This window comes from Dryas octopetala, chromosome 6 (genome assembly GCF_963921425.1).
Source record: "Dryas octopetala chromosome 6, drDryOcto1.1, whole genome shotgun sequence".
Classification (NCBI taxonomy): Eukaryota; Viridiplantae; Streptophyta; class Magnoliopsida; order Rosales; family Rosaceae; genus Dryas; species Dryas octopetala.
The window spans coordinates 15240180-15255458 of NC_141371.1; the positions used below are offsets into that span (position 1 = coordinate 15240180).

The 15279-nt window shown below is 33.6% G+C and overlaps 1 protein-coding gene across 7 annotated transcripts; it reads left to right on the forward strand.

Annotated features, from left to right (window-relative positions):
• The first annotated feature begins 1796 nt into the window (after positions 1-1796).
• Positions 1797-15159, forward strand: LOC147282738 (putative disease resistance protein At4g27220). 7 transcript variants are annotated; one of them, XM_086246075.1, is made up of 10 exons: positions 1797-1881; positions 3130-3245; positions 3393-3492; positions 3889-3960; positions 4916-5029; positions 6248-9087; positions 9244-10107; positions 10637-11171; positions 12033-12096; positions 14747-15159. In XM_086246075.1, the coding sequence occupies exons 6-9, from the start codon at positions 6256-6258 to the stop codon at positions 12035-12037; spliced, it is 4236 nt and encodes a 1411-aa protein (XP_086102201.1). In that variant the 5' UTR covers positions 1797-1881; positions 3130-3245; positions 3393-3492; positions 3889-3960; positions 4916-5029; positions 6248-6255; the 3' UTR covers positions 12038-12096; positions 14747-15159. The 7 variants fall into 7 exon arrangements, with proteins under 7 accessions (XP_086102201.1, XP_086102204.1, XP_086102202.1 ...); XM_086246078.1 differs by having other exon boundaries at positions 4937-5029; XM_086246079.1 differs by lacking the exon at positions 1797-1881 and adding an exon at positions 1893-2979.
• The last annotated feature ends 120 nt before the right edge of the window (positions 15160-15279 follow it).

A 15279-nucleotide genomic window follows, 5' to 3' on the forward strand; every position in this document is an offset into this window, starting at 1 on the left:
ATTCATGAAGAAGGCAGCTCCACTCCAAGCTCATCAACCCATGGCACCAATTCGCACCAAGCTCAGTGGTTTCATCAATGCATGAACATGATATGCAAATGTAGGATTCACAAACAAAGATCAACCTTCTCAAGCTATCGGCATGAAAAGATCGATATTGAATCCTTCAACTTAAATCTAAAATGAATGTGTTTGAAGAATGTATGAAGACATTTAAGCACTCAAACCCATATAGAATTTTAGATTTAACAAAAACAAGTTCAGAAAATCTCTTTGTTATTTTTCAAGAATTAAAAGACCATTTTCTGAAAATATTAAAGATGAGCACTTAGCCTTGAAAATACCCAGCCGTGAACCCAGAAAAATCACGCTCAAAAATTGCTCATCAACACACCAAAAGATCTGAACAGCATACCCAATATACCCTACACACCCACGCAACATTCATGTTCGCCCAAGCCACGTGGAAGCCAATCAATGGCTGTCCACAAGAGACGGATGAGCGGCATATTCTCTTTGTCCTAGAGGGGTATCCTAGTATTACTAAGGATAGGAATAAGGAGCTGTAAAGAGGAATTTTTACTTTAAAAATCAGAAATGAGGAAGATGATGAATAGTGCTGATGTGTGAAGGTGTGTGCGTGAATGGGATTAGATGCAATCAGATCTGATTGCTACAGTAGGGGAACCAAGCCATGTGCAATGCACATGCATGTCTAGTACTAAACAGAACATGGGCTTTCAAAGAAATGGGCTTAAAAAGCAAAGACCCGAAATGGACCCACTGTAGCGACTGTGACTTAAATATCAACCACTGTACGTGAAAAACATTGTTCTTTATGATCAGTGAGAGACTAGTCAAATAGACAAAAAACTGTTAATTTCACGAAATGAATGAAGTGCAGTATACCTTGTGTCTTTGTTCATTCTTGACTTCTTCAATGCAGCAGAACTTGTCCTTAATCTAGCCTAGAGCTTGTGAGTGATTAAATATAAATTAATACAATTGTTTTGACAAGGAACCTAGCCAATATAACAAATCCTAGAAACTAACAATAAGTTTTTGGGTTTTTTTTATGAATAAGAAATCTTATGGCTTTCACCTATAAATATAAGGCTTAAATCCCCCCTCTTTTACCCAATATACAAGCACAAAACCTAACCCTCCCATATTAGGAGTGCATAAGGACGTGTAGAGAGAGAGGAAGATCTTTGCTAATTGCCGCATATCATTAATGGCTTCTCGAGATTAGTACTTTTGTTATGCATATTTAAATGATCTAACAGTTCCTCCACCCTAATGACCCAAAAATTGAAGAATAAATTAAATTACTTAGTTGCCCCCAAAATAACCAATCTATCGGCAATGGACATGCATGTTGTGGTACCGGTAGTCTAAGAACTAGTGTCGGCCACCATGGGAGCACAATTGGGAAGTCGTTTATACTGTTAATCAAGAAATCATGTAAAATCACCGGACTCCGGTGTTGCTTCCAACTTCGTGCCACCTCCAACTCAAATAGTCACTCCCAACTTCTTTCCATTAATATTTACTATTTAGATAATCATAACTTAAAAAATATGCTTAAGGAATTTTGTTAATCTTTAGTATTTAGTTTTTTGCCTAATCTACTATTGAACCCACAGGCCACAGGGGACCCAAGTTATGACAACAAAAAAAGGGACCCTAGTTCTGACAATAGGCCCCATATTTTACGTTGCTCATTATCAACCTCTCATGTCTCTTTCTCTTCTTATCAAGTTTCAGCAACCTTTTGGCTTTCAATAGGTAATTACCTCAACTCTCCTAGCCACCGACCCCCATTTTGTATCATTTCCCCCATTGCAATTGGTTTGGATCTCTTTCTTCTCGTATTTATTGGTAAGCAAGCTCTTTAATCCATCTTCTTTGTCTGATGTTCTAATTGCAGATGGGCTTCCTTTGGATTAGGATGTGGTTTTATTTTTGCTCTGTCTGCTATATATAGTCAGTAGTTTTAGTTTGTTCTCTGTTTTGCTGTATGTCTTGTTTGGTCTTTCTTTTGGTTATCTGTTTTGTTTCTTTTCCTGGGTTGTTCTCTTTGTAAGGTTTCTGTCTTCTCTCTCATGGTTCCAGCAGAGACAGATCTGCTTGAGGCTCACTTTCAAACTTATTTTGTTTGAAAAAAATTACACTCAGTATTAAGATGTGAAATCTTCTCTCTCACATATTTGCACTCTTACCATTTATTTTTTCATCCACATATATTTCATCCCTTTTCCTCCCCTATCTATATGGCATGTGTTGGGTACTTGGGTGATTTTCACAACATTTCTCTTTCAATTTTTCAACATTTAATTTGAAAACTTGTTTCAATTCGCAAGTTGTACTAAAAAAATGACAAAATCTTGTATGTATCCTTCAATTTGATTTTCAAACAAAAATTAAGTATTTAAGTTTATTAAAATTGTCCTCATATTACAAATAATATAAAACACATGAATCAAATGGAGTTTTGAAACCACATATTACATCACGAAGCAAGGCTGGAAGCAGCCAATACATCTAATTAATTTCTTATGAATGCACAAGTTTGGTTTGAAGTCTCTCTTATAAATGATAAGATTTGTAACCATGCTCAATTTCACTTGCATTCCTTAATATATATATATATATCTCATTCCTTTAACATTTTTGCATATTTTTGTGGTGCAGTTACACTTATATATCCCTTTAAAAAACTAAAAATTGTAAATTTTAATCTCATGAATCCCTTAAAATATACTAAATCACTAAACCTACTCAAATAAGACCCAACAACTAAAAAAAATTATCAACAAACATGTAAAAAAAAAAAAAAAAAATTTTTGCACTACAGTCACACGTACTAGTACTTGAAACTGTTACTGCACTATAGTAGCCGAGCGCTTGATGAACAATGCCACTTGGCACTGTTTTGCCAAAATGCGGAAGCGGGTCCGTCACCTTATTTTGGTTCTTGTGAGTTAAAAAAAAAATGTTTACTTTTGAGTTTTCCTAATAGTTTTTAACAGTTTTTGAGTAGTGTAATATTGGTGAATAAAAAATAATAATGTTTAGTCCCAAAAAAATCTTGCATTCAATAACGTTTGGTCCTCGTCTTCTTCTCAGCCATTTGCAATCGTCGCAAGATTGTCCACTGAAGTGAAGAAGTTGCAGGAGGACCTACGAGCTGAGAGAACGGAGAAGGAGGCATTGTACGCTGCATTGACCAAGGCGATACCTGGGTTTGTCCCGCCACCGTCCTCTCATCATCCTCCGCCAAACATGAATGACAATGATGTTACTGGTTTAGAATAAATTGACCATTAAAGTATAAGCAAGATCTATCACATTTGAAGATTTGTCTAACCTTGAATTTTTCTGCACTGAAGCTTATACTTTGAACTGGCCATCCTTGGAGCAAGTGAATGTTACTGGGTGTCCAAAATTAAAGACATTTGCTCGTGGGTTTGAACAGTCACAAGGGAAAAGGTATTTTCTACTTTCAACCAACTATTTCTCACTAATTAATGGAAGAGCTTAATTATTTTCAATTCCCTTGCTTTTGTTCCTCTTTACTTTATTTTATTATATATTATATCCGATTATTTGGAGCATAAAACCATAAATACACAATTGTAATATCTATTTCATAGATGTTATCATGTGACAAAAACAAAATATGTGCTTATCAAATTTATGGATTTCAAAAACAAAATAAAGAAAAACTCGTTATAAATGTCCACATATAAGAGGTGGTAATTCTTTCATGTACAAAAGGACATCAGAAAAGTAATTTAAATTTTTTTCCATTCGTGTATTTTTTGCGTTTGATTTCTTTATCTATTTTTTTTTCTTTTTTTTTTCTTTTTTTTTTTTCCATTACAGAGTAAGAGCAATCCCTTTGGGTATTGATTTCTTCCTTGCTCGCTGTGCAACTTAATTAGAAGCGGAAGTCAGGTAGATTGATTTGGGTTATTTTTTGTATGTTTGATTTGTTCTCTTTGTTAATTGGTTTGTTTGTCTAACAATTGAATTGTCATAAATTGTTTTATTTTTCTACCAAAAAAAAAAAAAGGGATATTTATTACTCTTTGTATGTTGGTTTGTCAAAAATGGAACTAATAAGGGTATTGTTTGGGTCAGCTATGCAACTTAGGAATAAAGTCCATCATTGCCTTGATGTGAATATATTGTTTGTAGTTAGTTAAATCAATAGGCTTATTGTGATATAATTTCATGGGAAAATCTGTCAATTCTTTTTTCTAAAATGCTCATTCGATCACTTCAGAGCCTACACAGCGGCGGCTATAAAAAGGGCCTCCTAACAATATTTGACCCAATTATAAAAAGGCCCTTTTTATAATGTGGTTAAAAATTTAGTTGAATTGCCACATCGAAAAAAGAAAAATTGTTTAATTCTAGTATACAAGTTCCTCCACTCTAATGACCCAAAAATTGAAGAATAAATCAAATTACTTAGTTGCCCCCAAAATAACCAAGCTATCGGCAATGGACATGCATGTTGTGGTACTAGTAGTCTAAGAACTGGTGTCGATCAGCCACCGAGCGCAATTAGGAAGTCGTTTATCCTATTAATTAAGAAATCATGTAAAATCACCGGACTCCGGTGTTGCTTCCAACTTCGTGCCACCTCCAACTCAAATAGTCACTCCCAACTTCTTTCCATTAATATTTACTATTTAGATATTCATAACTTAAAAAATATGCTTAAGGAATTTTGTTAATATTTACTATTTAGATTTTTGCCTAATCTACTATTGAACCCACAGGCCACAGGGGACCCAAGTTATGACAACAAAAAAAGGACCCCAGTTCTGACAATAGGCCCCATATTTTACGTTGACTCATTTATGAACCTCTCATGTCTCTTTCTCTTCTTATCAAGTTTCAGCAACCTTTTGGCTTCCCATAGGTAATTACCTCAACTCTCCTAGCCACCGACGCCCATTTTGTATCATTTCCCCCATAGCAATTGGTTTGGATCTCTTTCTTCTCGTATTTATTGGTAAGCAAGCTCTTTAATCCATCTTCTTTGTCTGATGTTCTAATTGCAGATGGGCTTCCTTTGGATTAGGATGTGGTTTTATTTTTGCTCTGTCTGCTATATATAGTCAGTAGTTTTAGTTTGTTCTCTGTTTTGCTATATGTCTTGTTTGGTCTTTCTTTTGATTATCTGTTTTGTTTCTTTTCCTGGGTTGTTCTCTTTGTAAGGTTTCTTTCTTCTCTCTCATGGTTCCAGCAGAGACGGATCTGCTTGAGGCTCACTTTCAAACTTATTTTGTTTGAAAAAAATTACACTCAGTATTAAGATGTGAAATCTTCTCTCTCACATATTTACACTCTTACCTTTTATTTTTTCATCCACATATATTTCATCCCTTTTCCTCCCCTATCTATATGGCATGTGTTGGGTACTTGGGTGATTTTCACAACATTTCTCTTTCAATTTTTCAACATTTAATTTCGTCAAAGTTTCATCACGTTTCTTTCTTATCATGTTCCTACTTTTCCATTCTTTCTTTTTTATTTTTTATGTTTCGTTGGTTTTCACGTACGTGATCAATAAGGGCTGGTTTGTGCCGAATTACCGATTCGACCGACGCAGATCGGTTCGGTCGTGCTGTGTGCCGAGTTTAATTGATGTATTATTCTTCTTTAATTTCGAGGATTAATATGGTAAGTAGTAACTCCTATAATTAAGCGAATCACACCTAATTAGCTTAATCATGTCAACACTCCCCTCTAAAATTGGTGCACTTTTAAGAGAATAATAAAAAGATGAAAAACTAAGCGATGAGTGTCTAGCCACCGTATATGAGTTCGGTATTCTTTGTTTAAATTTTATTTGTATTTTACTTATTAAATATTAATAATATTTTGAGGGAGAAAAATAAGTTTTTACATGGTTCTCGAACAATTTCTTTCTCTCTGCACTAGACATTCTTTCTGTCTATTACTGCATGGTTCTGGAACAATTTCTTACCATTGATAGCTTATCCCATTTACATGACATTTCATCTTACTAAGCAAAATAAACATAATTAGATTAAAATAATCAGCTAAATTGCCCAAAATTATAGAGATAATGATTATAATATAAAATATGCTAATGAAGTAGAATCCGTTCTGGTACCTATAACAACGATCGACGTCATTTTGTTATTAGATTTGGATTTGTCGTTTGGGTTTTTTTGTTTATTTACTTTTGACTTTTTGTCTTTAGATTGCGAAATGGAACAGATACCAATTTCAATTGCATCTAAAATTGGAGAGGACTCGTTGGCGCAGATTGGGGGGCAATTCGGGTATCTAATTTATTTTGATTCCAACATAGAAACCCTGAAGGATGAGCTTAAAAAGATTGATAACAAGAGAGATGACCTGCAAAAATCAGTTGATGCTGCCAAGAGGAATGGGGAAGTTATAAAACTTGAAGTTGAAAGCTGGCTAGAGAATGTGAACACCTTATTTCATGAAGCACAAGACTTTGAAGATAAAGTCAACATGAAAAGGCGATCTCTGTATGGGTGGTGTCCAAATCTGAAGTCTCGGTATTCTCTGAGTAGGAAAGCCAAGAAGATTACTGAGCGTGCTCGTGAGCTCCGACAACAACAAGAATTCAATAATGTTTCCACTCCTTCACCTCCACAGAAGATATGGTCAACACTATACACTGAAGGTATTAAGGGCTTTGAATCCAGAAAAACAGTCATGAATGGTGTGATGGAGGCTTTGAAGAATGAAGAAAAAAGAATGATTGGGATTTGTGGGATGGGGGGTGTGGGTAAAACCACAATGGTGAAAGAAATCATCAAAAGATTGGCAGGACAGAAGTTATTTGATGATGTTGTGATGGTAGTTGTGTCCCAAACTCCAAACATTAGGCTGATTCAAAGTGAAATTGCAGAAACATTGGGGTTGACATTTGTCAAGGAAACTGAGTATGGAAGAGCACAAGACCTACATGAAAGAATCATGAAAAGTAAGAGGATCCTGATTGTTTTAGATGATATATGGTCAGAGCTTGATTTTCAGGCTATAGGACTTCCTGTTGGAGCTTCACATAAAGGGTGCAAAATTTTGTTGACGTCTCGAAGCAAAGAAGTGTGCAATACGATGTGCTGTCAAGAAATTTTTGAAACCCAGTTGTTAACTAAAGAAGAAGCATGGGAGTTCTTCAAGGAGACAGCAGGGGGGTCCTTGGACGATCCTGATTTGCAGACTATTGCAAAATTGGTTGCAAATGAATGCGGATGTTTACCCATTGCCATTGTAACCGTTGCAAAAGCACTACAATGTAAAAGGAAGCATGAATGGGTTACTGCCCTTGAACAACTAAAGAAGTCTCTCCCCGAAAACATCTCTGGAATGCATCCCAAAGTTTACTCCAGCCTAAAATTAAGTTATGATAATTTGGAGAGTGATGAAGTCAAGTCATGTTTTTTGCTTTGTTGTTTATTTCCAGAAGATTATGATATTCGACTTGAATATTTGGTTAGGTATGGGTGGGGTCAAGGAATTTTTGGCAGCATTGATACATTGGAAGAAGCAAGAAACAGAGTGCATTCTTTCATTGACACACTACGAAGAAGGTTTTTGTTGCTGGACAGTAAAAAGACAGAGTGTATCAAAATGCATGACATAGTTCGTGATGTTGCCATATCAATTGCCTCAAAAGATACTCACAGCAAGTTTATGGTAAGGTGTGATGTTGAAAATAAAGGTTGGCCAGAGAAAGCTGCACAGCAACATTACACTGCAATTTCATTGAGTGGTGTTAAAATTGATGAGATTCCATATGGTTTGGACTGGCCAAAACTTGAGCTTCTGCAACTACAACATTCCAATTGTTTAGAATCCAGCCTTTTTCAAGGGATGAAAGAAGTCAAGGTTTTATCATTTTTAAGTATGTCATCTGGTCCATGCTTTAAAGAATCTCTTGGAGTACTGAAGAATCTTCATACCTTGTGTCTAGATGATTGTCGACAGTTGGGAGACATATCTAGTGTTGGAGGATTGGAGAACTTAGAGATCCTCAGCTTTGCTCGCTCTTCCATTCACGAGTTGCTGAGAGAAATTGGATTTCTTAAACAATTGAGGTTGTTAGATACAACAGATTGTGGTGAACTTGAAAAAATTCCTCATGGTCTATTATCTAGCTTAATTAGACTGGAAGAGTTGTACATGGCAGAAAGCTTTGTCAATTGGGAATCTTCAGTAGAAGGCAAAGATGAGAGCATGGCAAGCCTTCATGAGGTGATGACTCTATCTCTATCTCATCATTTAAAGGTCTTAGCGATAAAGATACCTGATGCCAAGTTGTTGCTTAAAGATCAATTGCACTTGAAAAACCAGACAAGAAGATTTCATATATCCATGTCTTTTAATCCATCAGAAGATTTACGTAGACGACGAATGCAAAGTTTCCGTAGACACGTGCTAGGTTTCCGTAGACAAGAAGATTTCATATATCTATTCGAGAACTATTTGATGCTTCGTGGTGATACAAGGGAATATATAGAAAGTGAAACAATTAGATTCTTTTTGAATAAAACTGAAGTATTGGATCTACGTAATATCTATAATTTGGAGTATGTTCTTAATGAGTTAGAACAAGAGGGTTTTCAACACTTGAAAGCTTTAAAAATTTACTCTGCTCACAGCATAGAGTATCTTCTAGACGGAACAGATTGGTCTAGTCAACATACTGCCTTTCCTCTCTTGAAGTCAGCTACGCTCAAATGGATGCACAATTTAAAAGCAATATGCCATGGCGTACCTCCAAAGAGCACTTTTGTCAACCTAAGATCCCTTGTAATCAGAGACTGCAAGGAGTTAAAATATGTCTTTTCACTATCCCTAGCAAGAAACCTGGAACAACTCCAAAGCTTAATTGTTGTTGATTGTGAGGAAATTGAACAAATCGTCTTGAAGGAGAGAATGGAAGATGAGAATCATGAATCTTACAAGAAAGCTTTCCCTAAATTGACCAAATTGAGGATTTTCGATGTACCAAGGCTCATGGGTTTCTACATAGCCAACCAACACAACTCCAAATCAGAGGTATGTACGTTATACAAATTATTGATTTAGTTTAGCTAAATATTATGCGAGACTATACTATGTTTTAATAAAATATTTATTTATTTAGCTTGTTTTCACGGGAACTACTTTTTTTGGGTTTTGTTTAAATTAATAATAATTATATGGACTTAACAGGTGACAAAAATATATGAGGATAATTTTGACAAGATAACAGAGAGTGGGAATGATCCACATGAAGCTCAAGCTGCAGCGTCCTCTTCTACATCAAAATCCGTGCAAGTGGCAAGATCTAATATACTATTTCCATCAATTTGCATTTCATGGTTCCAAAATCTAGAAAAGCTAGTTGTGAAACAGGTTTACAAGCCTGATCAGTTGTGGACGAACGTTCCACGTGGAGTCCAGGGCTTTCAAAATTTAAGATTCTTAGAATTACGACATTGTGGTAGAATGAAATATGTATTCTCGTATTCAATTTCCACGGTCCTTGTGAATCTCCAAGAAGTAGAAATAGGCTGGTGTGAAAAAATGGAAACTATAATCGCAGTCAGAGAGGGAGATGAAGAAAAGGAGACGGGTGGCATGATTTTGTTCCCGAAACTGAGTGTCCTTAAACTAAATTACTTGAACAACCTTGTGAGTCTTTGCCCTGATGCCTACACTTTTGTTTGGTCATCCATGAAATCTATGCACATCGAAAGTTGTCCCAAATTGAAGACATTGGGTTCTGGGATTCCCCAAATCAAAAAGTCAGAAGCAGAGAACTTGAATGCTAACGTTGTCAGAGAATCATCATCATCAGCTCAAGAGGCAAGTCATCTCAACAGATCTTCTTCATCAACATCTGTTTGGTGCCCTGGAATATCATGTGCACCGCTCTGCTCGTCGAATAACAATCCAGTCAACGAATCTGACGATGATCCATCCACTCACAACAAATCAGAACAAAGATCAAGATCAAGATCCAGTTCCAGTTCAAGAGCGAATCATGCCAGCAACTATGTTCAGATATTGCCACAGCCTGTAGTTGATAAAGAGGTAAGCGCTCGTAAGTTTAATAAACTTAATTTCCCTTTTTAATTCAAACATGTGGATTAATTTATATAGCATTTTACTTTTGGGTTATTTACATAATTAAAAGGAAAAAAAAAAAGAATAGTAATTGTTTCACTCCTATCCTGTTTCATGTTCTGTCAATTTTAATTCTTATTTATTTACAATCACCCAATTATAAATTGCTAGTTTTGTCAATCTCTCTCTTCTCTCCCTCATTCATTTAACTCTTTTTTGTTATGCTTACAATGCAGTATTAGTGTTCAATCCTACATCATAATATCCAGTCCAAAAAAAAAAAAAAGAAATCTTGCGTTTTTAATACTAGTGGCTAGTGCTTGTTGTCATAGAGGACCTAAAAGTCAAACATCAAGGATTAAAATTGTGTACCGTTTTTAATATAGCTTGATTTTTTCTTTTTTTTTTTTGAAAAAAAGAATCTTTGAACATTTTGAATATAAGATATGTTTAAGATAAATGTAATGAAGCAAGTACATTTTTGGCCTTTTTTTAGGTTATGGAGACAAATATTGTGGATGCAAATATTAATGACAATCTAGAAAGTCTTCGAGTAAGATATTGTGAGTCACTGGAAGTGATATTTCTGCTTCACAAAACCCATCATGTTCAAGCATTTAGCAAGCTGAGGGAATTGGTGTTGAAACTTTTACCAAAGTTAATGCACATATGGGAAAAGGGTTTACAACATATCACAGGCTTTGGAAACTTAAGATTGCTGGAAGTATCCGACTGTGGAAATTTGAGATATTTGTTCTCACCAAACGTAGCTAAACTTCTTATGAGTCTGGAGGAAATAAAAGTTATCGATTGTATGGATATGGAAAAAATTGTTGGAGAAGCAGAAGGAGAAACTACTATTGAGGAATTGACATTTCCCCGAGTAAGATCCATCACATTTGCAAATTTGCCCAATCTTGAATGTTTCTGCACTCAAGCTTCTACTTTGAAGTGGCCACCTTTGATGCAAGTGAATGTTACTGGCTGTCCAAAATTAAAGCCATCTGAATGTTTCCCTTTTTATAATAAAGGTATGTTCAGCTTTCAACCAACTATTCTCACTAATGAATGAAGAGCTAATTAATCTTTTTCAACTGCCTTGCTTTTGTTTTTCTTTCCCTTTTTATATTATCATTGTAGTCAATTAGTTGGAGTATAAAACCATAAATAAACAATTTTAATATAAGTCAGTGTGTGACAAAAGAAAATGTGCTTATCAAATTTATAGATTTGAAATGAATGAATTTGAAATCTAAATCCTTCCACCCATAGAAGTCTTTAGTAATGCGTGTCCAATTTCACGTCGATCAATTGATAATATTTTTAATCATTCTATCTTATATTATATTGAATATCTCAATCCTAGAAATTTAAACTATTAGGTGGAGAAGCTCATTCATTGTAGGATTAATGCTCAATAATCCTTTTTTTATCCATTTTTATAATAGGGTGTTTCTACTTGAACCCTCTTACTTGCTCATTATATACCACTTCATTTTTTGTCAGTTTTATAATTCCATTTTCCTTTTAAAAATGAAAAGAAACGAATAATATATGATATTAGTATACATGTTGGAGTGAATAGCATCTTTCTATAAAAAGAAATGTATATTATTTATTTATGCTAATTAATGAAACTAAAGGGTGCAATCTCTTGTTAGCAAAAGAGTTGATATTATTATGATTTGTGTAAGAGATATTTTAAAAAACGTTTATTTATAAAAATTTATTTACATCAGAAAAATAATAATAATAAAGGACATCACAAGAGTAATTTATAATATTTTTCCGTTCTTGTATTTTTATATTTTTTTGGTATATATATATATTTTTGCCTTCGTCCTTTTGGTGTCTGATTCTTGATTCTAATTTTTCTTGTTTGATTACGACAGAGTAAGAGCCCTCCTTTGGATATTGATTTCTTCCCTGCTCGCTGCCCGTAGAAAAAGAAGTCAGGTAGGTAAATTGATCGATTTGGGTTATTTTCTTTATGTTTGCTTTGCTTTCTCTGTTTATTGGTTTGTTTAGCAATTGAATCGTCAGAAATTGGGTTTATATGTGTTTGGTATTTTCACTTTGCCTTTGGGTTTTTTTTTTTTTGAATTCTTTTTGTATATTGGTTTGTCGAAAGTTGAATCAATAGGTTCACTGTGATATAGTTCAAACTGATATGACATCGTGATATAGCTTCATTAAAAAAAAAAAATTAGGCTTTCAGCACGCACTCACACTCATGCCAATAGTCTTTTTCTATTAAAAAAGAAATAAGAAATTTATGCCATTTAAAATCAAAATTTTGTTTATAGAAAAGAAGAAAAAAGATGGAGAGAGAGAGAGAGAGAGAGAGAGAGAGAGAGAGAGAGAGAGAAGATTCTAATTAGTTGATGGCCAATAAGTAGTGAGGTTTTTAGATTTTTTTTAGATTTTAGTTTTATTTAAATGACTTTTCCATTTTAACCTTTTTTAATAAACTTTTCCTCTTAATGGTATTATTTCAGAAATTATAAAATTATGATTTTAAAGTTACCATTTGACTCTCTTATGAAAAATTTCATTCACTTGATCATTTCATTAACTAAAGGCATTTTTTAGATTTTTAAAAATTTCACTTAAGAGATATGTTAGCTTTATATATATAGATTAAACAATTATTCTTTGCCTCATAAAACACTTATATGCTTCATGGTATTATGATTGCATTTGTTTTTATTTTTATAATGAAAACAAATAGCAATGTCCCTGAGCTTTGACTTCAATTGGCCCTAAGGTGGTGCCACCTCACCAGGCCCCCCAATTTTATAGGTCTTGTATGCTAAGTTGCCATATAAAATATAAATAGTCCATTGTACATAAATTAACTTGCATGTGTGTGGTGCAGTGGTTCTTGCACATTCTTGAAAATAGCGATCCTTGTTTGAGTATTCATTTTGCCATCAATTTTATTTGTTCTTTTGGTTTTTCACCTTGCTATTTATATAAACCCTTAAAGGGTCAGTTTGGGTTTAATATTCAAAATAATTTTTGTGATTATAAGAGGCGTAAACTCACAATTTGGGTTTTGATAATTCTTAACAACAACATTTCATTGGTATTTTCTTTTTTGTTTTTTCTCTTTTACACTTTAATTACCTGAAATTTCACTTTATTACCTAAATTAAAAATTGAGTCAATTTTTGCCACATTGATTTAAATTTTTTTGCATGTTAGACCTCGGGGATTTTCTGTCACACCATTTGTTAAAATATACATGTGACCCTTTTTTAAGGGGTTTTCTAGTCTTTAATTAAATACCAAATGGGATTATGGACCCAATTGATCTATGGCCTTTTTAAGTGGCCAAGAAACCTAAAAATAAGACCAAAAAGGCCATTTGGTATTTCGTTGAAGTCTAAAAAGACCACAAAATACCCACTTAAAAAGAGGTCACAAACAACACACGTGATTATTTTTAGTAGGTGTGACGAAAATCACCAAGGTATGATATTGCAAAAAAATTATAAATTAAGATGGCAAATAAGCTCAATTTATAATTTAGATGGTGAAGTGAAAAAAAAAAATAGTTGTTGCGTAATCCTGTTGGAAGGGTCGTAGAATTATCCGCAATGCTAATCTCCCCGAATAAAAAAAAAAAAAAAAAAAAACTAAAGTCCAGGAGGGTAATGTGGAGAAATTTTTAAGTAAGTTGGGTTGTTTGACCACATGTATGGTACGACCATCCTATGGTACGATGCCATGTATATTGTTTATTTTTAAACAATGTAAACTTTACTTGAGATAATTAAGCATACATATGAGTATGTGATTGGAGGTCAGCTTATGACAATAGAAATATAAAAAGCTATAAAAGCACTTTTTTTTTTTTTGTGGACTTGTGATATTGACCTTCACTCTTGTCACTTAATTTCATTTTGTCCCAAATTGCTCCCTAAATTTTACTTTATTTCCGAAATTTCATGTTGTCAATTTTTTCGTCTAAATTGATCATGCAATCATTTTTCAATGATATAATCGTCATGAATTGTATGCCCAAAATATTAATTTAGGAAAATCTTATTCTCTTATCCTTCTAAACGAAGAACCCAGTAGTCAATATGAGCTTCATATCTGAATCACCAATTTGGATACAGGAATTGCTACAAGCTTGTACCCTTAGACTCATGACCATTTAATTTGTTGCTTTCAAAGTTTGAATTGAAGGGGTTTTTGAGACTTCGAAGTCTGGCTTAAATAAACAAAAAAGTCTGGCTATTTAATATTATTATTATTTTTTCCCCAACTTATATGATATTTTTACATTGAGCACTATAACAATATTGTTGTTTTTTTTAAACAATGATTTAAAATGCATATCATACCACATAGGTCGAGAAAATTTTTTTGTACAAGTAACATTGTTCATAGAAATATTATGTTGTAACAGTTTTTTAAATGTTGCCATTAATTTCATATTTTAAAAAGTTTCATCAAAGCCCTAGCTTTATAAAATGGTAACATTATTATTTATAGCTTTTGTATTCGATTAATATGCTCACCTTAAATGTTTATTTGGATATATTGTTTTCATTTTCAATTTGCATTTGCTTTAATTGTTGTATATTTTATGCAGGAGAACATTGCAAGAGATTTAGATCTTCATTACCAACAAAAGAAAAAGGAGATTCAGTGATGATGAGTCGACATTAATTATCGTTTGTATCTTTCAACAATAGAAACATTGTTTTTATACTTTCTAATAGCATTTCCTTTATGTGTGTATTATGTGATTGTTTAAACTTTGATAGTAATACATATGAAACCATCTCAAAGGAACTATTTAAATTGGTTATATTATTCTTAGTACGTGTATATGCAGTCATAATTATTAGTTTAAAAATGATGATTTAGAATTATAAAATTGTTAAATTGGTTCAAATATCTCCACCAATTCTATACCATTGCCTTAATTTAAAGAGAAAAGTTAGTCTCACAATTGTAATTCTCCCAAATATATTCAACAAAGTGTGTCATGAGATGAGTACTCAGTGAAGGACAGGCATTAGTTTTTTCATCACATCCTATTCCCAAAAGTTTCAAGGAAGCTAACGAATTGACTAAAGTTGTGACAAAGTTGAATGGCGATTCCCAATAGTCTTTTCATCA

What these genes read in the sequence shown, in the direction of transcription:
- LOC147282738 (XM_086246075.1), top strand. Translation starts at nt 6,256, where the DNA reads ATGGAACAGATACCAATTTCAATTGCATCTAAAATTGGAGAGGACTCG. An exon ending in AACACAACTCCAAATCAGAG is followed by an intron (nt 9,088 to 9,243) that starts GTATGTACGTTA and finishes TGGACTTAACAG; the next exon opens with GTGACAAAAATATATGAGGA. An exon ending in AGCCTGTAGTTGATAAAGAG is followed by an intron (nt 10,108 to 10,636) that starts GTAAGCGCTCGT and finishes GCCTTTTTTTAG; the next exon opens with GTTATGGAGACAAATATTGT.